The following is a 23017-nucleotide window of genomic DNA, read 5'->3' on the forward strand; positions in this document are numbered from 1 at the left end:
CGTGAAGAAGGGCTTCTGTCTTCATAAGGATCGTAAAGCAGGACTGGGGTGGAAATTGGCCGCAAAGATAACATGGCACGGGTAATGATCACGCTTATGCTTCCATCGTCCGTGACACCCACGCTTTTCTCGGTGTCTGTGCCGCAGGTTTCGGTCTGGATCTGGCCGCGCAGCTGATCCAGCAGGGCCGCGACCACGGCGTGGCCGGCTACAACGAGTGGCGCAAGTTCTGCGGCCTGGAGCGGGCCAAGTCCTTCCGCGACCTCACCGACACCATGGAGGCATCGGTCATCGAGGCGCTCCAGCGCGTTTACAAGTGAGAACGCCACGCACTTTGCACCCGATGTGATGTAGGTCTCCGTAAAACAGGCTCGCAGACCTGCTTGCTGTGGGACTTTTAATTTAACAATCATTCTACACATATCGTGTCCGTCTTACGGTTCTGCGGATAGCCATTTGGCGGGGAAAATGCGTTCAGTCTCATGGGACTCCATTGGGTCTTTTGACTAGTCCACCACTTTGCCGTTAAGCCCTAGGTGTCTGGGTTTGTAGGCGTGACCTAGAACGCTGCACTTCAGGTGGCTGTTTGTCAGAGGGTGGCTGCGATCTGATGTACTCGAGTCAACTCAGCGTGATGGGAGCATGACGATCTTGACGAGCCTGATTTGGTTAATCAGCCGCTGAATTATTCATGACGGCACGCCACGGACGAATGTGTCGGCCTTGTTGCATCCGGGTGGCTTTAGCCGCAGTGAAAGTCTCAATCACAATCGCAGCCTCATCTCTAAACTCACGTCTCAGGGCCGGTGTTTCATGTTCATCCCGCCAGACGAAACTGTATAGTGACACCTTTGATTGTGGCTGTTGCACTGCCATTCTAACAAATGGCGTTCAGTGTAACACTCGCCGCCAGCCCATGTGCATGACTCGCCCATCATGCCACGCTGTGCTCGCAGCTCCAGTACGGCTCTGCAAAGACAGCTGGTGCTTGTGTCGAGATCCAGATAGTCACTCAGCCCACCGTTTGTCTACGGGTGAAAGCGAACCCGCCATGGCCGTTTGTTTTCCTTCTGGTTACCGATGTGCTCTGTCTTTTCCGCGTTTCTCCCTGTCAGACTTTTGGCAATATCTCCCTGCCAGCCATGCCAGCAGCACAGCTGCCGATCAGTGACAATATCTGCCTGCCGAACCGTGTCGGACTCTCGACAGTGCCTCCCTGTGCGACCGATCCTCTGACTGAGTCTCCTGGTCTGTCGCACCCCAGACTAGTGTTGACTGTCTCCCTGTCTGTCGGGCACCCAGACCACCCCTGACCGCGTCTCCTTCAACAGTCACGTGGACGACATTGATCTCTTCACGGGCGGCCTGGCCGAGACGGCCAACATCGGCGCGCTGGTCGGACCGACGTTCGGCTGCCTGATCGGCCGTCAGTTCCACTACCTGAAGCGCGGCGACCGGTACTGGTACGAGAACGACGTGCCGCCGTCCTCCTTCAGCAGAGGTCAGTATCGGGGACACAAGTCGTCACGGACGTAGGATACATGGGGATTTGGTAGTCAGCGGTCATGCCCATTACACATTTGGCTCGTATCGGTCTGCCGGCAAGCAGTTTGTATTTGGGTTTGTTATACCGTGGGTGCTCTTATTTCTGACTAAAGCATCTGCGACGTTGCGTTGCTTCCATGCATTATTGAGATTCGAAACGGCTCTATCCATACAAGTCACTTTGATATATTGCAACGTTAACATTCCTTAGCGGCGTTTGGTAATTCATACCCTTGGCGATAATACTGCGGTAGTTTTGAAAATTATTGGCATTAGCGGTAAGCACGCAGGTTCAGCCATCCCATCATGCGACCAAATTGCTAGCGGCGATGAGCTGCGACACGGGAGGTTCAGCTTCATATGACGCCACAACACGCGACAGCTCGTGTCCTTGCATGGGGAAGCGTGAACGTGGATGCGCGTGCTATCGAGTGCCATCACGAATGCGATCTCATTGTCCACCACAGACCAGCTGGCCGAGATCAGGAAGACGTCGCTGGCGCGCATCATCTGCGACAACGCCGACGCCATCGAGTTCATGCAGCCGACAGTGCTGCTGCAGACGGACGAGTTCCTGTGAGTTAGCACCGAGGGTCCGTGGGAGCACCGGAGTTCGCTCCTGAGAGTCAACTTCGCTGAGATTCAGTGCAAGATGCGGAGTGCGTGGCTTCCATGGGAGCACCGTGCTCGTATAATCCCACCGCTTCAGTGTCCCAAAATATTTCGATTTTGGTGGGAAACGACATCCAAATAAAAATCATTTTGCACTCTCATCTCTAATATCTAACAGCAATTTGCCACTCCCAGCCTTACTGAGAATAAGCATTTGCATTGGTCATTTTACATACATATTACATTTTACCTCATTATATAGAAATGTGTGCCATTGATCTCTTTCCACTCTTTTTGGGCCTTATATGATTGCAGAATTTTCCACTCTTATCCCCCTTTTTGGAGAGGAATTTTCCCTCTGACACCCAAGCCGAAACACAGTTTTGGGACACTGCACCGCTTATTCTTGTCACAGAGGCACCGTATTACACTTCGACCTTGCAAGGTTATTCGTATCATCGTGACTAGTCTCTTGTATCAGATAATCGCTTACCAGATGATGAAACAAGCTTGTGGAATGCAATCGACCAACATTCGCCTCACTTGTCCAAAACCACTACAGCTAATTAGTTTTCACTTTTACTTTCACACTTAGTTCCCATTTCACTCGTTGTCTTCTTTTTCCGACATCTATCCATTTCTAATCTCCAGGAACGCGCGCATGGACTGCTCGAAAGACATGATCGGCCGGGTGAACCTGGACCGGTGGCGGCAGCTGTCACCCAACTTTGTCGTGCCCGATGAGATGCTGCACGAGTCGATCGAGCGCGCCAAGCGCGACCTGGGCGAGATGCGCCACACCGAGTGGAACCTGCACGAGCACCGTGAGTACCGCCCCCGGTGCCGGCCAGGTGGGCTCGGCCTGGTGCCGGGATAGGAGACAGACGCAGCCGGGGCCGAGAGCCAAGGTCTGCAGGAAGGCTCACCCAGCGCATCCCGTTGAAAGACGGGATCCCCCATAAAGTAGTCGGAAATGATCTGCATAAATAAGATACTCGTAGCTGACAAGATAACTGCTTGGCTTTATATGTTTTGTGTAAAAGCTTGCTAACCATATATAAATAACAACACGTAGCCAGGCATGCCACGTCACCGACCCAGCCCCATTAAAACCAGAATGTAGTCACCGACAATACTCGATAAACGGCGACTGCTCTCGTCGCCACCCAGTCGACTGTCAGTCCCAGTAACCTACTAACCGAGACGTGACGCACGCCGACGTGACGAGCCGTGACGCCGTGTGACGTGTGACGGGGACGTTGCAGCGGCGCCCGAGCTGCTGCGGGCTCTGGTGCGCCGGCCGCGGCAGGCCGGCGACGCCGACTCTCGAGTGTTCCAGGAGGCGCTGGCGCTGCTCTTTGACTCTGTCGAGGTGGGCCAGGCGGCCTGGAGCACCCTCCGACACCACGAGGAGAAACTGTACAACGACCGTGAGTAGGGACGGCGACACTGTGACACCGGGACCGTGCTGACACAGACGGTGGCCGAGGTCCCGGGAGACCTCCGACACACGCGTGACCTCACCTGACCGACCCCGCACCGACGTCACAGCCAACGACCTAGGTCTTACCCACACCCGTCTGAGCAGCCTTCTGAAACTGTCTTCCGGCACTCCTTTGTATTTTGACCAGCTTCCAACTTGTGGACCTTTCATTTATCTGACATACGCGTTTCACATTCTGACCAACTTCGTTTCAGCCACAATATAGCAAGCATGATCCCAGCCGGTGATGGTAGATCTAGTATTGCATGCTAACGCCTCCGCTTCTTCAGATTGGTAAAGCGCTATCACCAGATCCAGACCAGCCGGCAGGTCCGGTGGCATCGGTGGCTGATTTATCAGACCCATGACCGGTCACTCGTGTAATACTGAGTCGTCCACAAAGCCGTGACATTCTTAGCGCCCGATGCCAATTTCCGAGCCCTGCGGTGGCGGCTACACGCCAAGGAGTTGTGAGTGGAGGTGACACGGCTCAGGTGGCGGGTCAAACAAGCACGCATGGCACGGCCATCCTCCTCCCGCTCATGCCTGCACACAGCATGCCTCGTATCTCAACATACGGCACCATAAGCTCATGACGTGAACGTTCGCTTGATTAGTGCTTATGTAACAAGTGCCGGTTATTTTCTGGAAACGATAACCGGTTAGAACATATCGTGCCATTAACAAACTGCATTCGTCAGCATTTGTCGCAGCTGATTCGAATCTCATTAGTCATTAGGCCCTAAAGAAATACTACTGAGGTGTTCATTCAGAGTCGGGGTCATATGACGACATAGATAAAGCGTTCACATAGATCCGTGTAGGAATTCGTGTCCGCGGTTCGTCGACACGTCCGGCCGTTCACAGACCTGGCCGCCGACCCGAAATCGGCCATCGGCTCCGCTTATGCCTTCATGAGACCCAAGCGGCAGGCGCAGGATATCTCCAACACGTCCATGGTGCTGCAGTTCGCCTCGCAGAGATTCGTCAACAACTTCCTCAACGGGTAAGCCTTCGGAGTAGTGCGTGAACAGCCACGTGCCTTGTCCTTTGATGTTTGCCTGCGATTGAAAGCCCTCAGGGCTCAGACCGAATGATGTCGCAAAATTGCAATGGATAGAGAGTAGAGGAGTGCAGTTGCTACTTTGTCCTTGAAGACTGCCTCGTGTGAGTAAGCCTGATGCCTGACCCCGCTCGTCCTCGCTGCAGTAACGCGCTGAAGGACCGCGAGTCAGGCAGCGTGGCGCCGCGCGACATCCACGAGCTGGTTCAGGTGCTGCCCAACATCGACGTCTCGGACGTGATGGAGATCCCGAGCGTGTTCGAGTGCGACGACCAGACGCTGCCCTGCGACCACACGTCCAAGTTCCGCACCGCCACCGGCTGGTGCAACAACCTCAACAACCCCGGCTTCGGCAAGGCGGTGCGCGCCCTCAACCGGCTGGTGCGCCCCCACTACGGCGACGGTGAGTGGAGGGAGAGGACGGGGAGAGGGCGCGGGGTACTCGAGTGACGTAACATGATTATGTGTTACCTAGAGTGGCATGGGCCAGCTGTGCACGTCAATGGCCAATTTAGGTGTTAATCCGAGCGATGGAAAATAATCGCAAAAAGGTGGAGCTTGTAGTCATCCATGCTTCGTCCGACCAACCCCATTTTTCAGGTGCATTGAACGCTCTAACCACTGGGACGGCGTTGCGCTCGGGCGGCTTGTCATTATGTAATAACCGTTGGCCGTGTTAGGCAGAACTGAGAGTACCGCAGCTGTCCGCCCTGCGACAATTGAGTACGACAGTAGGTAGCAGATTGCCCCAGTCCCGAGACGCGCTCATCTGACGCAAACGGCCGCTGTTTCACGCCCCATGGCTCGACGACACCACTTATGTCGTGCGGCCGCATTTCAGAGCGTTCACGGTACATTCCCATCAAACATCGCTCGGGCGTCTGCGTTTAAGGTCGGCTCGGTGCCCTCAGTTTCGCGCTCTGCCATCCCACGGAGCTGGGTACCCTCAGTCCCACGTTGTGCCTACACTGGCCGTCCCGGCCCTATTTGCTAAACACGGCCCCCGGCTGCAGCTGTCACGGCTGCAGCCGTGTTACAACACGAGACGCCCGGGGATGGGACGGCGCTCCGCGGCCCGTGAGTCGGCACGACTCTCCGCCGTGAAAGTGTGCCGCCGAGAGGAGCGTGAGCGGCTAACAAGGCCGGCCTCTCGCCGCGATCGGACCGGATCGATAGCGTCGACACCCTAATTAGACGCTAATTTATTGGAGTCAAAGGTGAAGTGCAGCACTAATCAGCATTCATGCAATAGACATCGGTTTCATGTTCCCATGCTTCCTATCGTAGCGATCGTGCCGACCTCTCCAGGTCTCGACTAGGTTATATAAATGTCTAAATTGAGCTATTTACTGCATGTTCATGTTTTCAAGCTGGGAGTTCGACGGGCTGCAATGCCCCCATATGTCATGCTCAACTGATCATCTGACCACACAGTAACGGTCAACTGCAAGGGCAGGCGAGATAGCATCTCATCCACCAGATGCAGACCCAAGACAGTTTCGCGATATAACTAGTCTGGGCGAGCGACCTAGCGACTAATCGATGCAATCGTTCCGATTCCGGTTTAGCGTTTCATACTTTGCGGAACTGTGGTTAGTGGTCGCGGATGAATGATATCATCCTAATGGTCCCGGGTGTTCCGTTCCGGGTACGAGCGAGTCCGCGTCCCGCAAGGCCGGGACGTGATATTGACACCGCTCGGTGGTCAGCGGCGAGGGCGCGGCTCGCAATCGCCAGTGGTGAAGTCAGCCCTGTAATATGCCAACCAGTTCCCGTCTTCACTCCATAGCAGCCAGCTCCGTCATCCGCTGTCACTATGTCGGTTAGCTCCGTCATCCGCTCGCACCATGTTTTTTAGTTCTCACCAACCGCTGACGCAGTATCTGCCGCTTCCCTTCACCCACTGACGCCGCGTCCCCAGGTCTGATGTCGCCTCGGGACCGATCGGTGGCCGGCAACCCCCTGCCCTCGCCGCGACTCATCTCGGTCAACATCCACAACGACGTCTCGGCGCCGCACGTGCGCTACAACCTGATGGTGATGCAGTGGGGACAGTTCATCGACCACGACATCACATTCACGCCTGTCAACAAGGGCTTCGGAGACAGGTGAGAGACCGCGCGGACCTGTTTGGCTGAACCGATGACGTGTCGCACCAGAACACAAAGAGAATGTGATTAGGGACTTCCGATGGCTTGGCGTTTGGTGAATTCGTGTTTGTCAAGTGCACGGAAACCACAGCGTCATTGTTTGGCCAAACACTGTCTGAGGACCCCAATAAGGAGAGTTCACGGTGTCACTGGCGGTCCATTTCTACATGCTATTGTTTACCAAACATCTGTTCCGACTTCCGCTGCGCCACGGAGGCATATTTGTTTGTTTCCCGTTTCCGGTAGCGTCGCCTTCGGTTCACATCGGCCATTATTCCTGGGCTTTACCTCTGTTTGTACCGGCGTATACCTACTCTTCGTGTTTCAGTCTCTGTGCCGGTCAATATTCCGATGACATGATCTCTCTGTATCCGTCAGTATCCTGGACTGCCGGCGGTGCGACTCCGCGCTGACCATCCACCCCGAGTGTCTGCCGATCCCGGTGCCCGAGAACGATCCGTTCTTCCCGCGGAGGAACGTCACTAGCGGCCAGCTCTTCTGCCTGCCCTTCACACGCTCCATGCCCGGACAGCTCACACTCGGTAAGTTACCGAAGACTTCAGGAGGTTGTTAATTCTTAATGTCAGTTGATTTATGTTCTTTACTGCAATATTCTAGTTCAAAGTATACGGTAAACGAGACACATTCCACTAACTCATTCAATCACTACAATATAGATAAAGTTTTATCTGAAGACCTAAAAGACTACCGGAACGCTGGATCCCCGACTTTAGACGCTGTTGAACGCTGACGCTGTCCCTCCCTCTCTCAGGCTACCGTGAACAGATGAACCAGGTGACAGCGTACGTGGACGCGTCGCACACGTACGGCTCGGACAAGTGCGAGCAGCGCCAGCTGCGCACGTTCATCGGCGGCCGGCTCAACGCCACGCGCCACCCCACGCGCGGCAAGGACCTGCTGCCCCAGGAGACCGCGCACGATAACGAGGAGTGCAAGTCCAGCTCGGGCGTCTGCTTCACCGGAGGTGAGCGTCGTGACTCGGGCCGAGCCGTGAAAACTCTGGGTGCTATTTCTCTATCAGCCCGGATTTGCTCAGAGTTCCTATAGTGCGAATGTGAATCATATTCAGCGGATTGAATTTCAATAGAAGCCTTGCGTAACATTTATTTCATTCATTGAGTACATGCATCTTTTGTCACGTTCCCAGAAAAGCTTGTTAAATGGCACAAACCAGCCCAATCATTGCAAAGTTGCACCAGTACCCGCCTAACCGACCACCCCTCTCCGTGCGCAGGCGACACGCGCGCCTCCGAGCAGCCGGGCCTGGCGGTGATGCACACACTGCTGATGCGCGAGCACAACCGCATGGTCGACTACCTGAAGCGCATCAACCCGCACTGGAACGACGAGCAGCTGTTCCAGAACGGCCGGCGCATCCTGTCGGCCGTTAACCAGCACATCACCTACAACGAGTTCCTGCCGCGCGTCCTCGGCTGGAACGCCATCAACCTGTACGGCCTCAACCTCGACAGCGAGGGCTACTTCAACGGTGAGAGCTGGACAGGAGCGGTCGGTCAGCGGCGCGCAGTTGCCTGTTATCGGCAAAATATTGTTTACGCCTTGATTCGACAGTCGACACTCCTTTGAGTGTCCATCATAATAGCCATGGAAAAGTCAAATGACCTGTTAGAAATGAGGTGAAGGACAAGAGTATGGAAACCAAACTGAGTCCCTTCTGCACGTGTCTGCAACAGAGTATCTGTAACAACAGAGCCCAGAGATGATTCTCACGTCGTCTGACGTTTCCCGACGCCCGCAGGCTACGACCCGTACTGCGACGCCTCCATTCTGAACGAGTTCGCGACGGCCGCCTTCCGCTTCGGCCACTCACTGCTGAAGCCCAAGCTGGTCCGCATGGACAACGCCTACCAGCACACCGGGCCTGATATCAAGGTGTGTATGAGACCCCGTGAGGTCGTGAGGCTGAGACCACTGTGTATCGTTATATCCGCGGTGGCGCGATTACAGCGTCTTTATCAAATGAGACCATCCAAACCAGACCACAGAGAAAGTATGCCGTTGCAATGTAAACGCATACACTATGCACTATTGTACTTCCAATGTGGATTGACCAAATTTGTGGTTGTGCTCAGTGCATGCACAGTGCCTTAAGCATAAAACACGCGTCATATCACTCAGATCTGCGGAAACCGCGTTACTCAGCTCTCCTTCCACGTTGTACTTTGTGGTCGTCTGCTAAGGCCCGCCCCGCCCACACTGTTCGCAGCTGAAGGACACGTTCTTCAACCCGGACCCGCTGTACGAGCCGGGCATGATCGACCAGGTGATCCGCGGCCTGGCCACCACCTCGATGGAGACGCTCGACCAGTTCATCACCGAGGAGGTCACCAACCACCTGTTCGAGGACAAAAAGGTGCCCTTCTCCGGACTCGACCTGGTAGCGCTCAACCTGCAGCGAGGTGAGCCAAACGGATGGGTAGCGAACCTCGAGCAGACGATTCTATGGCCCTGACGCGGTTAAGTGTACGGACCGGTCTTCACCTCAATTTACTAGAAGAAAACTTCTCAGATATTCTGCTGATGCGGATCCATAAACATTGTCAATTACGATACTGGTAAACATTTATCTCAGTAGAATGATTCGCAGAGTTGTATTTTCCACACCACAGCCGTACCAAAGCACGTCCCGATGTCTGAGCTGGGAGTGTAATTGCCAATGTGCATTGTCTGACGTCTGGCATGCGACCCCTCTGCGCAGGACGCGACCACGGCCTGGCGCCCTACAACCAGTACCGCTCACTGTGTAACCTGACGTACGCGCGCGACTTCAACGACCTGACCCGTGAGATCTCGCCGCCGATCCTGGAGCGGCTGCGCAGGACCTACTCCAGCGTCAACGACATTGGTGAGCCCGCTGACCGGTAGAGATAACTGCACCTCAAGGCCAGAGCGTCATTAGTTTTTGTTGCAGCTTGTTGAACTTGCATACCAAGCACTGTAAGTTGCGAAACGGAAAAAATTACTCGTCATTCGATGTAAAAGGCCATCTGTACGCATAGGTAAGCGTTCAGGTTTGAATCGTGAGCTTTTCTGTTCATTGATTAGTCTTGTACCATACCACTGTTATTTAACCTCGTTGCGAACTTCAGACGTAGCCGGGCGCGTATATCTTCAATTTCACTGAATAGAAGTAAAGGTCTCGTTACGTGTCGTTCGAGCTGTGTCTGACCAGACCTGACGCCGACTTCCCGCGTCACAGACCTGTTCACGGGCGGCCTGGCCGAGACGCCGCTGCACGGAGGACTCGTCGGGCCCACGTTCGGCTGCATCATCGGCATCCAGTTCCGCGCGCTCAAACGCTGCGACAGGTTCTGGTGAGTGAACCATGCCGCTCAGCGCCCTCTGCGACAGATCCTTATGAGTAATCCATTCAGTTCCGCGCTCTCATGATGCAGAGATTTCTGGGCTGCTGGATGCAATACAGCTGACATTCTTTTAGTGTGGATTATAGTTATACCCACTGAAATGTCAGGAGCTCTCACTCAACGACTAGCGACCGAGAGACCACCTATCGGATTTGTTTTTGCCGATATTTCGCGGCTGACAGTACCGTATCTAAGGAAATCAGTCGACATATCTCGTCACCCGATAACCTGACATGCTCCTCCCGACAGGTACGAGAATGACGACCCGCTGGTGCGCTTCACCGAGGCCCAGCTGGCCGAGATCCGGAAGTCGACCCTCTCCAAGATGGTGTGCGACAACTGCGACCAGGTGGACGTGGTGCAGCGGTCGCTGTTCGATCTGCCGGACCCCTTCCTGTGAGTGCTGCCGCGCCGCCTCTGACAGTGAATCTAGGGTATGCGTTTCGAGCTCTGCTAACTAGTTCCTCGCTTTCAGAGGCAGTACTACTTTACCCATTTGCCGCTAGATGGAGTTAGTAGTGAGCGCCTGAAAGTATGCTGTTCCGGAAGGCACACACCAGCGCTTTGCACTTGGCAGCTTGAACCATCCAGTCGCACGCAGATGATGAGTTCGTGACATCCACCATGGTTAGGGAGGAACAGCTTGAAAGGACTAGCAAAACTTATCCGAAACTTACCACAAATAGGTACAGCCAATAAAAAAACTTGACAAATATCCATAAGTAGCGAGTGCCCACGATTGCGAGAGCCCCGACCGGAGAATGACCGTCGCCATGTTACAGGAACCCGCGCGTCAAGTGCGACAGCATGAAGAGCCTGGACCTGGACCTGTGGAAGGAGCGGGTGAGCTGCTCGGTGGGCAGCCTCACCATCGACATCGGCTCGGCGGAGCGCGTCTCGCCCTGCGTCATGTGCACCTGCACCAAAGAGGGCGTAAGTACCGGCACCGCCCCACTGCAGTCTGCACTGCAGTGTGCTGTCAACAGCGATCAGCTTTCGTGTGATGTCTCAGTAGATTGTTATTGGGTGACCATTGACCGAAGCTTTCAATGCTGAACAACAGACTGACCAGTGTGTTCGCCGTTTGTTCCACAGCCGGTGTGTCAGTCGCTCAAGATCGACAACTGCTTCCACCTGGCGAACAGCTACTCGCCCGAGGACATCCTCAACGACCACGTGTGTAAGGTGCAGTGCGCGTTCGCGTTCCGCGCGCTGCCGGAGGTGGACAGCCACCGGAACCAGCTCGGCTTCCAGTGAGGACAGCCCGCCGGCCAGTCAGCTGGAACCAGGCGGTGCTCCGCGCCGCGCCCAGAGCCGCGTCCCCGCCGCCCGCACCACAGAGAGCCGCGCGCGGCCGCCGGAGCGGCGCCAGCCGAGACAGAACTGAGTGGGCGCCAGGCGCGCCGCACTGGGCCCGGCAGCTCCGAGCCATACACGACTCTGGGCGTCCGGGCCGCCGCGACTTAGGTAGTGACTAGTGATCATGGCACGGTGTGGACCATTCCGCTCGTCTCCCGGCCGAGCGGTGTACATTAATCATTACATATGTGTGGGAGGGCGTGCACGAGAGCGTTGCGTGCGTGATGACTAAGTTAACTTGCAGTAGATGACGGAAGTAAGAGGAGCGTGTTATCCCTCCAGCGAGTGCGGAGAGTGGAAGTGAGCGTCATTGTGTAATAGCGCTATTGCGTTATTGGTGCGGCGAGTACACGGGAACCGACGGCGTTATGAGATGCGCTGCTAAAAGCGCAGACGGTATGCGTCATGTGACTATTCTATGATAGATAAGCGGTGTACTGTTGACGATGTATGCAATATATATTTTCTGTCTATCGATGAAAGCCCGACATTTCTGTTGAAGACAACGATCACTGAAATTGAACAATAGAGTTCAGCAAACCACAACAACATAATCGTTCACGTTTACAAGAAATAACCAAACACGCTGATAATAATCTAATAAATAACTAAAATGATTAAAATAACGTGACATCATAGAGTCAAGGAAACAGTGATCAACTAACTAAAAAATATATGGTTCTATACCGTAGCGCTTATGAAATCTATATCCAATGTGTACGCATGAAATGCGGAATTTCGATCTATAAGAATCTCGGAATTTCGCAATATAAAAGGGAACCGGTAAAACAATGTGGATATCCTAATAATGGAATGGTTCTGAATACCTAGCTCGCTATTTAAGGTGATGCCCAACAGCCATTGTCGGGCAGAAGAGCTGGATAGCTAATACTCATCGGTGAACTCCCAGTCAGACGCGAGTAAATCTGCCTCTGCCAGCTGGTCCCACTCCCAGACCTCAAAGTTGCAGCTGGGTGAATGTGCCGTGTGGTACAGCTGGTCAGAGTCTGTGCCCGGGGTGGGAGCCGTGTGCGCGTCGGTGCCAGTGTCGGCGGTGTCGGCGGGGCGGGGACTGGCGGCGGCGCCGGCCGGCCCACCCACCTCGAGCAGCTCCCAGTCGCCGACGCCGCAGTCGGGGAACGCGTCGGACGAGTCCGGACCCCTCTGGGACCCGCGGTCCGACCGGAGCCGCTCCCGCTCCCGGTCGGGTGTTCCGGTCGGCACTGAGTGACTCCGAGTGCCGCTGCACGGTCCCTGCGGCAGCTGGGAGTCTGCCACCCCGCAGTCCGGGAACGGGTCCGACCCGGCGTCCCACAGCCATTCGTCCTCGAAACCCTCGAGCGGCATGGACTCTGTCGACTGATCATCCCCGGGCCCGTCGCCTTGGATCGACAGGGGCTCCGTGGACACCTCTGCCAGTATCTCGCTGTCTCCCATGCCGCAGTCTGGGAAGGCGTCGTCATCGGTCGGCGCGGGATCGTCCGGCGATAGTCTGGGCTCGCGCCCGTCACGGCAGTGCTGAGATAGTGCCACTGAGGTGGGCCCAGCAGCCAGCTCCCCGTCCTCCACTCCGCAGTCCGGAAACAGGTCCGGCTGGCTCGGTTCGACCGCCGCCAGCGCGGATGTGAACTCATCGTCGGACAGTTCGCCGGTCCGTCCGAGCTCGGGGTCCGCTCCCCCGTCTGTGCCTCTCCGCTGGGCAGACGGCACCGGGCTGAGCTCGGTGGCCGGCTCAGCCAGCGCGGCGGCGGACAGCATCTCAGCGTCACTGGCACCACACTCGGGGAACTGGCCGCCGCCGCCATCGGGCTCCCAGTCGTCGGCCAGCTCCCGCCAGGCGAGCAGCTCGGGCGGCAGCGGCAGGCTGTCTGAGCGGAACGCGCGACACGCCGGGTCGTGGCACTTCTGGTAGAAGCAGGCGTCGCGCAGGCTCACCACGATGATGATGTTGTTGCTGCGGTGCCAGCGGCCGATGTTGCGGCAGAAGCGGAACCCGACGATGTCGTAGACGAGCAGCTCGGAGGTGTCGAAGTAGTTCCAGCAGCGGATGCCGCCAGGAGAGACGAGCTCGCGCACGAACGCGTCTACATCAGGGTACGGTGAGGCGGTCAGAGCTCCCCTCGACGGGTAGAGTCTCTTCATACCGGACATGGCGGTGCAGACCGAGGCGCCTTCTCGCGGTGGCGGAGCGCCGTACTGCAGAGGCTCGGCGACGCTCTCAATGTACGATACCAGAGACGCCAGGAAGAATGCTTCTTCATCGGAGCCATGACAATTTTTCCGATCGGTTCTGCTTTCTGGAGCGTACGTGTTATGAGCGGATTTGACAAGCGGTCGCCGCTTTCCAAATTTTGAAGACTTATATGTCCGAAAGTTTCGGTTCTTCGTATACACAGCCTCGTCACATAACATGCTGCTACCATCCTTGGAGTTCACCATGAGCGATTTCAGTTCATCTTTGCCGAATCTCTGAAGTCCCAATCGCTGAAGGTCACTTGTTTCACCACGATTCACGGAGGCTCTGATAGCATCACAGATATCTCTGACTAGATTACCCACCGTAACATTGTCACAAAACACTAGACCCTTGCAGCAAAATATCAAATGTCTGCTAAATTTCGTCTCCGACGAAGCACACATGTCAATGATATCACGTCTTGAACATTTCACCGCAAACAGGCATCCTACGGCACTTGTTACCACTTCAATGAGCGTTTCCACCATTGCGTCGCCGTCTCTGTCCGGGTTCAGAGTCTTGTCATACTCCAGATCAAAGTACAGTTTACAGGACGCTCCCTGGCGAATCACTTCATACGAACAGCGCTCGTCGGGGCTCTTCTGTTCGTCGCAGTGCCAAAACACGCTGGGGTGGCAGACGAGGTAGCTGCGCCTTCCGCCGCCGTCGGGCACCTTCTCCTCACAGCCGAACACCATGAGCCCGAGTCCGGGGCTGGCGGCGGCGGCCTGCAGCGCCGCCGCCTGCTGCCGGAACACCTGCCAGGCGGCGGGCGGGCCGAGCAGCGAGGGCCGCGGCGGCCGGCACAGGGTGTGCGCCGGGCGCCCCGGCTGAGCGGGCGCCGGCGCCGCGGCCGACCGGCGACCGTAGAAGGCCGCAGCTGGGATCGGACCAGCCATCACTCAGCGCAGGTGCGGACTCAGCATCTCCTGCAACATGGAAACACATCTGATGTATGGGGATGGAGCAGCAGGATTCGAAGCATGACATGTCAAAAGTACATGTTTGGTATAAGCAATCATACCATGGAACCAAGGTTAGATAAGTGATTTGACAAATTGATGTCATTAGAAAACTAGTGCCACATGTTTGAGTGAAAATTAGGTACATAATTAATAGTTAGTAATTACTATCATTATATTTCACAACTGACATAATTACCACATCACCCAAGTGTATCAGGGTCAGGCATCAGCAAACTTGAAGCATTATGGTACCTATACCTACAGCTTAAAACATAACATAGAACATAATATAGGTTTCATAAAATTCATGATTGCTTCTAAATAGTTTTGCCAATAAAATATGATTTTTCTTCAAATGCATGTGAATGCTCATTGTGAGGCATAGCATAACTGTAATAAAAAGTGGAAATTATAAAAAAACAAATACCATCCATACGTTTTTAGTTCACTATAGGATTAAAAGTTCCTCAAAGGGATTAAATCAATGGATTCAGGCAATTTATGAATCTGCCAGTTTCACTGACTGATAAAGGAAAAGGGGGAATTTCAAACACATGCAAACCTCCACAACCATTGACATGATGCAATATGGGCAAAATTGCTTGAACCAGCCTATGCAAAGTCATTTGTGAATCTTGCTTTAAAGTGCTCTGTAATAGATGAGCAAGCAGCTTATCTTCTTTAAGCTCTCAAGGAAATCAAGGACATGATCATAGAACAGGTATGATTAAAGGAAATAGTTCACTTTCACGAAATTATTTTTTTGCAACGGATTTATGATTTTTTATGTTCAAAATAATCAGCAAAGAAAATAAAACCTTTTTATAACAAAAGATCATTTTCTATATTTTGATATAGGAAGAACTTTTCAGTTTCTGTAAGGCACACGCGATCCAGTATGAAAAGAGCATGGGTCCCGAAAATTCTTCAGAAACAGATAAATTATCGCAGCCACCGGCATTTGGGCGATCTGCTCGATCTGATAATGTTCCCCTGAATGTCCTAATTGATCAGTACGAGAATTTCTCTAGAGTTCTCGTAGATAATTTCTCTACTTTCTGAAGAATTTTCGGGACCCATGCTCTTTTCATACTGGATGGAAATATATGCAAGCCACACATCCTCAACGCAAGACACCTTTTTCGGGACGAGAAATAGAATATCTTTGCCTAGGGTGATCGTTGGGCTGTAAAAGCTCCTGATTTATGCTCGTCTCAGCCCAAGCTACGGAACTGCTATTCCAGTTCAAAACCCATGTTAAAAAGTGAACTATTTCCTTTAATGTCATGTCAGCAAAGACCTATGGCACCACACATGCACTTCACTTCCACAGATCTAATGCCTTCATAAGCCTAAAAACCTGATAGCATAAGGAAAGACAAGATAACGTACAATCCATCTTTTCATTCTGCTTTTGGAAAGCTGAATTTCAGGTAAAAGTGCCTGAATGCTCATTGTTGCGCTTCTTAACGCAGCAATCCCCACCATGCAAGTGGGGCTACCATTGGGCTACCGACACACTCCACAGGAAAAGAAATAAAATGAAAGCAAGATTAAAATGGGGTCACTTGACAATTCATGAGGAACAATGTGTCAAAATTCCGCCATTAATTCTGGCGGGCACTGACCATTGGCAAAATCAAGGCACTATATACCGGCAAAATTGAAATGCATTGAAATCCGTAATAACCTTAGGTAATAACTAAGATAACTAGATAACTAATAACGAACACCGCAAACGTTTTTTTCATTTGTTTCTTGTTTTTTTTTTTTCTCTCTCATATTTCAAGTGCGGCAGGAATGAAGCAATTGCGCCACAAGTATTACATTTGGCGGCAAATGTGCGTGAAGTTGGCGTCGGATTCGGATTCGTATTCAGCGTCGAGTACCGAATCACTTGAAAACGTCATATCTGGTCAATTCGGGGACGGGGAGCACGAATATGACATTAATTTTGCCCTAGCAGGTATCCCTTATCCCTTAATCGTCCCTTAAACGACGGGGCGCGCCAAAAGTGCCTCAGGGGCTCTTCCGATCACGAAAATAATGGTCCCAGGCGATTCCCCGGGTCGATATCTAGCCGCACCACCACTAACTTCACACGTGCCTCATATCCCTTATCCCTTAATCGTCCCTTAAATGACGGGGCGCGCCAAAAGTGCCTCAGGGGTTCTTCCGATCGCGAAAATAATGGTCCCAGGCAATTCCCCGGGTCGATATCTAGCCGCACCACCACTAACTTCACACGTGCCTCACATCCCTCATCCCTTAATCGTCCCTTAAACGACGGGGCGCGCCAAAAGTGCCTCAGGGGTTCTTCCGATCGCGAAAATAATGGTCCCAGGCGATTCCCCGGGTCGATATCTAGCCGCACCACCACTAACTTCACACGTGCCTCATATCCCTTATCCCTTAATCGTCCCTTAAATGACGGGGCGCGCCAAAAGTGCCTCAGGGGTTCTTCTGATCGCGAAAATAATGGTCCCAGGCGATTCCCCGGGTCGATATCTAGCCGCACCACCACTAACTTCACACGTGCCTCATATCCCTTATCCCTTAATCGTCCCTTAAATGACGGGGCGCGCCAAAAGTGCCTCAGGGGTTCTTCTGATCGCGAAAATAATGGTCCCAGGCGATTCCCCGGGTCGATATCTAGCCGCACCACCACTAACTTCACACGTGCCTCATATCCCTTATCCCTTAATCGTCCCTTAAATGACGGGGCGCGCCAAAAGTGCCTCAGGGGTTCTTCTGATCGCGAAAATAATGGTCCCAGGCGATTCCCCGGGTCGATATCTAGCCGCACCACCACTAACTTCACACGTGCCTCATATCCCTTATCCCTTAATCGTCCCTTAAATGACGGGGCGCGCCAAAAGTAAATGACGGGGCGCGCCAAAAGTGCCTCAGGGGTTCTTCCGATCGCGAAAATAATGGTCCCAGGCGATTCCCCGGGTCGATATCTAGCCGCACCACCACTAACTTCACACGTGCCTCACATCCCTCATCCCTTAATCGTCCCTTAAACGACGGGGCGCGCCAAAAGTGCCTCAGGGGTTCTTCTGATCGCGAAAATAATGGTCCCAGGCGATTCCCCGGGTCGATATCTAGCCGCACCACCACTAACTTCACACGTGCCTCATATCCCTCATCCCTTAATCGTCCCTTAAACGACGGGGCGCGCCAAAAGTGCCTCAGGGGTTCTTCCGATCGCGAAAAGAATGGTCCCAGGCGATTCCCCGGGTCGATATCTAGCCGCACCACCACTAACTTCACACGTGCCTCATATCCCTTATCCCTTAATCGTCCCTTAAATGACGGGGCGCGCCAAAAGTGCCTCAGGGGTTCTTCTGATCGCGAAAATAATGGTCCCAGGCGATTCCCCGGGTCGATATCTAGCCGCACCACCACTAACTTCACACGTGCCTCATATCCCTTATCCCTTAATCGTCCCTTAAATGACGGGGCGCGCCAAAAGTGCCTCAGGGGTTCTTCCGATCGCGAAAAGAATGGTCCCAGGCGATTCCCCGGGTCGATATCTAGCCGCACCACCACTAACTTCACACGTGCCTCATATCCCTTATCCCTTAATCGTCCCTTAAATGACGGGGCGCGCCAAAAGTGCCTCAGGGGTTCTTCCGATCGCGAAAAGAATGGTCCCAGGCGATTCCCCGGGTCGATATCTAGCCGCACCACCACTAACTTCACACGTGCCTCATATCCCTTATCCCTTAATCGTCCCTTAAATGACGGGGCGCGCCAAAAGTGCCTCAAGGGTTCTTCCGATCGCGAAAAGAATGGTCCCAGGCGATTCCCCGGGTCGATATCTAGCCGCACCACCACTAACTTCACACGTGCCTCATATCCCTTATCCCTTAATCGTCCCTTAAATGACGGGGCGCGCCAAAAGTGCCTCAGGGGTTCTTCCGATCGCGAAAAGAATGGTCCCAGGCGATTCCCCGGGTCGATATCTAGCCGCACCACCACTAACTTCACACGTGCCTCATATCCCTTATCCCTTAATCGTCCCTTAAATGACGGGGCGCGCCAAAAGTGCCTCAGGGGTTCTTCCGATCGCGAAAAGAATGGTCCCAGGCGATTCCCCGGGTCGATATCTAGCCGCACCACCACTAACTTCACACGTGCCTCATATCCCTTATCCCTTAATCGTCCCTTAAATGACGGGGCGCGCCAAAAGTGCCTCAGGGGCTCTTCCGATCGCGAAAATAATGGTCCCAGGCGATTCCCCGGGTCGATATCTAGCCGCACCACCACTAACTTCACACGTGCCTCATATCCCTTATCCCTTAATCGTCCCTTAAATGACGGGGCGCGCCAAAAGTGCCTCAGGGGCTCTTCCGATCGCGAAAATAATGGTCCCAGGCGATTCCCCGGGTCGATATCTTGCCGCACCACCACTAACTTCACACGTGCCTCATATCCCTTATCCCTTAATCGTCCTTATCCCTTAATCACGTGTGAAGTTAGTGGTGGTGCGGCTAGATATCGACCCGGGGAATCGCCTGGGACCATTATTTTCGCGATCAGAAGAACCCCTGAGACACTTTTGGCGCGCCCCGTCGTTTAAGGGACGATTAAGGGATGAGGGATGTGAGGCACGTGTGAAGTTAGTGGTGGTGCGGCTAGATATCGACCCGGGGAATTGCCTGGGACCATTATTTTCGCGATCGGAAGAACCCCTGAGGCACTTTTGGCGCGCCCCGTCATTTAAGGGACGATTAAGGGATAAGGGATATGAGGCACGTGTGAAGTTAGTGGTGGTGCGGCAAGATATCGACCCGGGGAATCGCCTGGGACCATTATTTTCGCGATCGGAAGAGCCCCTGAGGCACTTTTGGCGCGCCCCGTCATTTAAGGGACGATTAAGGGATAAGGGATATGAGGCACGTGTGAAGTTAGTGGTGGTGCGGCTAGATATCGACCCGGGGAATCGCCTGGGACCATTCTTTTCGCGATCGGAAGAACCCCTGAGGCACTTTTGGCGCGCCCCGTCGTTTAAGGGACGATTAAGGGATGAGGGATGTGAGGCACGTGTGAAGTTAGTGGTGGTGCGGCTAGATATCGACCCGGGGAATTGCCTGGGACCATTATTTTCGCGATCGGAAGAACCCCTGAGGCACTTTTGGCGCGCCCCGTCATTTAAGGGACGATTAAGGGATAAGGGATATGAGGCACGTGTGAAGTTAGTGGTGGTGCGGCAAGATATCGACCCGGGGAATCGCCTGGGACCATTATTTTCGCGATCGGAAGAGCCCCTGAGGCACTTTTGGCGCGCCCCGTCATTTAAGGGACGATTAAGGGATAAGGGATATGAGGCACGTGTGAAGTTAGTGGTGGTGCGGCTAGATATCGACCCGGGGAATCGCCTGGGACCATTCTTTTCGCGATCGGAAGAACCCCTGAGGCACTTTTGGCGCGCCCCGTCATTTAAGGGACGATTAAGGGATAAGGGATATGAGGCACGTGTGAAGTTAGTGGTGGTGCGGCTAGATATCGACCCGGGGAATCGCCTGGGACCATTCTTTTCGCGATCGGAAGAACCCCTGAGGCACTTTTGGCGCGCCCCGTCATTTAAGGGACGATTAAGGGATAAGGGATATGAGGCACGTGTGAAGTTAGTGGTGGTGCGGCTAGATATCGACCCGGGGAATCGCCTGGGACCATTATTTTCGCGATCAGAAGAACCCCTGAGGCACTTTTGGCGCGCCCCGTCATTTAAGGGACGATTAAGGGATAAGGGATATGAGGCACGTGTGAAGTTAGTGGTGGTGCGGCTAGATATCGACCCGGGGAATCGCCTGGGACCATTCTTTTCGCGATCAGAAGAACCCCTGAGGCACTTTTGGCGCGCCCCGTCATTTAAGGGACGATTAAGGGATAAGGGATATGAGGCACGTGTGAAGTTAGTGGTGGTGCGGCTAGATATCGACCCGGGGAATCGCCTGGGACCATTCTTTTCGCGATCGGAAGAACCCCTGAGGCACTTTTGGCGCGCCCCGTCATTTAAGGGACGATTAAGGGATAAGGGATATGAGGCACGTGTGAAGTTAGTGGTGGTGCGGCTAGATATCGACCCGGGGAATCGCCTGGGACCATTCTTTTCGCGATCGGAAGAACCCTTGAGGCACTTTTGGCGCGCCCCGTCATTTAAGGGACGATTAAGGGATAAGGGATATGAGGCACGTGTGAAGTTAGTGGTGGTGCGGCTAGATATCGACCCGGGGAATCGCCTGGGACCATTCTTTTCGCGATCGGAAGAACCCCTGAGGCACTTTTGGCGCGCCCCGTCATTTAAGGGACGATTAAGGGATAAGGGATATGAGGCACGTGTGAAGTTAGTGGTGGTGCGGCTAGATATCGACCCGGGGAATCGCCTGGGACCATTCTTTTCGCGATCGGAAGAACCCCTGAGGCACTTTTGGCGCGCCCCGTCATTTAAGGGACGATTAAGGGATAAGGGATATGAGGCACGTGTGAAGTTAGTGGTGGTGCGGCTAGATATCGACCCGGGGAATCGCCTGGGACCATTATTTTCGCGATCAGAAGAACCCCTGAGGCACTTTTGGCGCGCCCCGTCATTTAAGGGACGATTAAGGGATAAGGGATATGAGGCACGTGTGAAGTTAGTGGTGGTGCGGCTAGATATCGACCCGGGGAATCGCCTGGGACCATTATTTTCGCGATCGGAAGAACCCCTGAGGCACTTTTGGCGCGCCCCGTCGTTTAAGGGACGATTAAGGGATGAGGGATATGAGGCACGTGTGAAGTTAGTGGTGGTGCGGCTAGATATCGACCCGGGGAATCGCCTGGGACCATTATTTTCGCGATCAGAAGAACCCCTGAGGCACTTTTGGCGCGCCCCGTCGTTTAAGGGACGATTAAGGGATGAGGGATGTGAGGCACGTGTGAAGTTAGTGGTGGTGCGGCTAGATATCGACCCGGGGAATCGCCTGGGACCATTCTTTTCGCGATCGGAAGAACCCCTGAGGCACTTTTGGCGCGCCCCGTCATTTACTTTTGGCGCGCCCCGTCATTTAAGGGACGATTAAGGGATAAGGGATATGAGGCACGTGTGAAGTTAGTGGTGGTGCGGCTAGATATCGACCCAGGGAATTGCCTGGGACCATTATTTTCGCGATCAGAAGAACCCCTGAGGCACTTTTGGCGCGCCCCGTCATTTAAGGGACGATTAAGGGATAAGGGATATGAGGCACGTGTGAAGTTAGTGGTGGTGCGGCTAGATATCGACCCGGGGAATCGCCTGGGACCATTCTTTTCGCGATCGGAAGAACCCCTGAGGCACTTTTGGCGCGCCCCGTCGTTTAAGGGACGATTAAGGGATGAGGGATATGAGGCACGTGTGAAGTTAGTGGTGGTGCGGCTAGATATCGACCCGGGGAATCGCCTGGGACCATTATTTTCGCGATCAGAAGAACCCCTGAGGCACTTTTGGCGCGCCCCGTCGTTTAAGGGACGATTAAGGGATGAGGGATGTGAGGCACGTGTGAAGTTAGTGGTGGTGCGGCTAGATATCGACCCGGGGAATTGCCTGGGACCATTATTTTCGCGATCGGAAGAACCCCTGAGGCACTTTTGGCGCGCCCCGTCATTTAAGGGACGATTAAGGGATAAGGGATATGAGGCACGTGTGAAGTTAGTGGTGGTGCGGCTAGATATCGACCCGGGGAATCGCCTGGGACCATTATTTTCGTGATCGGAAGAGCCCCTGAGGCACTTTTGGCGCGCCCCGTCGTTTAAGGGACGATTAAGGGATAAGGGATACCTGCTAGGGCAAAATTAATGTCATATTCGTGCTCCCCGTCCCCGAATTGACCAGATATGACGTTTTCAAGTGATTCGGTACTCGACGCTGAATACGAATCCGAATCCGACGCCAACTTCACGCACATTGGCGGCAATTCCAAGGACCTTGGATGAAGAAGTTGTGATAATCCTAGTGGTATAATTTTTATTAACAGCCTTTTTCCCATGATGTTAGCTAACTTCGGAATTTAGTTTTCAATTTTTCAATAAAATATTTTTTTGATGTTTTTCAAGGTCAAAAATACATCAAAATATACATAATAGTTTTGTTACTGCAAATCTCAACTTTCTACCACTTCGGAAACGATTATAATGGAACTATTTACCAGTAACCAGTAACCACAAATGCAAA

General features: G+C 53.6%; 2 protein-coding genes across 6 annotated transcripts in view; one reads left to right on the forward strand and one right to left on the reverse strand.

Annotated features, from left to right (window-relative positions):
* LOC122387564 overlaps positions 1 to 12101 on the forward strand; it is a 63180-nt gene extending 51079 nt beyond the window's left edge. Inside the window, exons 13-30 of one of the 2 annotated variants that reach the window (XM_043377885.1) lie at positions 148 to 316; positions 1332 to 1501; positions 2013 to 2121; positions 2809 to 2981; positions 3423 to 3587; positions 4508 to 4646; positions 4850 to 5106; positions 6625 to 6811; positions 7232 to 7395; positions 7626 to 7838; positions 8109 to 8363; positions 8634 to 8767; positions 9102 to 9294; positions 9594 to 9740; positions 10095 to 10209; positions 10510 to 10656; positions 11043 to 11193; positions 11356 to 12101. In XM_043377885.1, the coding sequence (XP_043233820.1) occupies positions 148 to 316; positions 1332 to 1501; positions 2013 to 2121; positions 2809 to 2981; positions 3423 to 3587; positions 4508 to 4646; positions 4850 to 5106; positions 6625 to 6811; positions 7232 to 7395; positions 7626 to 7838; positions 8109 to 8363; positions 8634 to 8767; positions 9102 to 9294; positions 9594 to 9740; positions 10095 to 10209; positions 10510 to 10656; positions 11043 to 11193; positions 11356 to 11517 (3050 nt within the window). In that variant the 3' untranslated portion in view covers positions 11518 to 12101. The remainder of the gene's footprint in view (positions 1 to 147; positions 317 to 1331; positions 1502 to 2012; positions 2122 to 2808; positions 2982 to 3422; positions 3588 to 4507; positions 4647 to 4849; positions 5107 to 6624; positions 6812 to 7231; positions 7396 to 7625; positions 7839 to 8108; positions 8364 to 8633; positions 8768 to 9101; positions 9295 to 9593; positions 9741 to 10094; positions 10210 to 10509; positions 10657 to 11042; positions 11194 to 11355) is intronic. The other variant, XM_043377886.1, reaches the window with a different exon arrangement.
* On the reverse strand, positions 12058 to 16638 carry LOC122387566 (DNA-directed primase/polymerase protein-like). 4 transcript variants are annotated; one of them, XM_043377891.1, is made up of 2 exons: positions 16552 to 16638; positions 12058 to 14784 (listed from the first exon to the last, which is right to left on the reverse strand). In XM_043377891.1, exon 2 carries the CDS (start codon positions 14752 to 14754, stop codon positions 12505 to 12507), a length of 2250 nt encoding a protein of 749 aa, XP_043233826.1. In that variant the 5' UTR covers positions 14755 to 14784; positions 16552 to 16638; the 3' UTR covers positions 12058 to 12504. The 4 variants fall into 4 exon arrangements, with proteins under 4 accessions (XP_043233826.1, XP_043233828.1, XP_043233824.1 ...); XM_043377893.1 differs by having other exon boundaries at positions 16511 to 16622; XM_043377889.1 differs by having other exon boundaries at positions 16449 to 16622.
* Positions 16639 to 23017: the final 6379 nt, after the last annotated feature.

The sequence above is a fragment of the Amphibalanus amphitrite genome, unplaced genomic scaffold (assembly GCF_019059575.1).
Source record: "Amphibalanus amphitrite isolate SeventyFive unplaced genomic scaffold, NRLGWU_Aamphi_draft 000289F_arrow, whole genome shotgun sequence".
Lineage (NCBI taxonomy): Eukaryota > Metazoa > Arthropoda > Thecostraca > Balanomorpha > Balanidae > Amphibalanus > Amphibalanus amphitrite.

Excerpts from the sequence above, each read along its gene's own strand:
- LOC122387566 (XM_043377891.1), bottom strand. The coding sequence starts at position 14,754 with ATGGCTGGTCCGATCCCAGCTGCGGCCTTCTACGGTCGCCGGTCGGCC.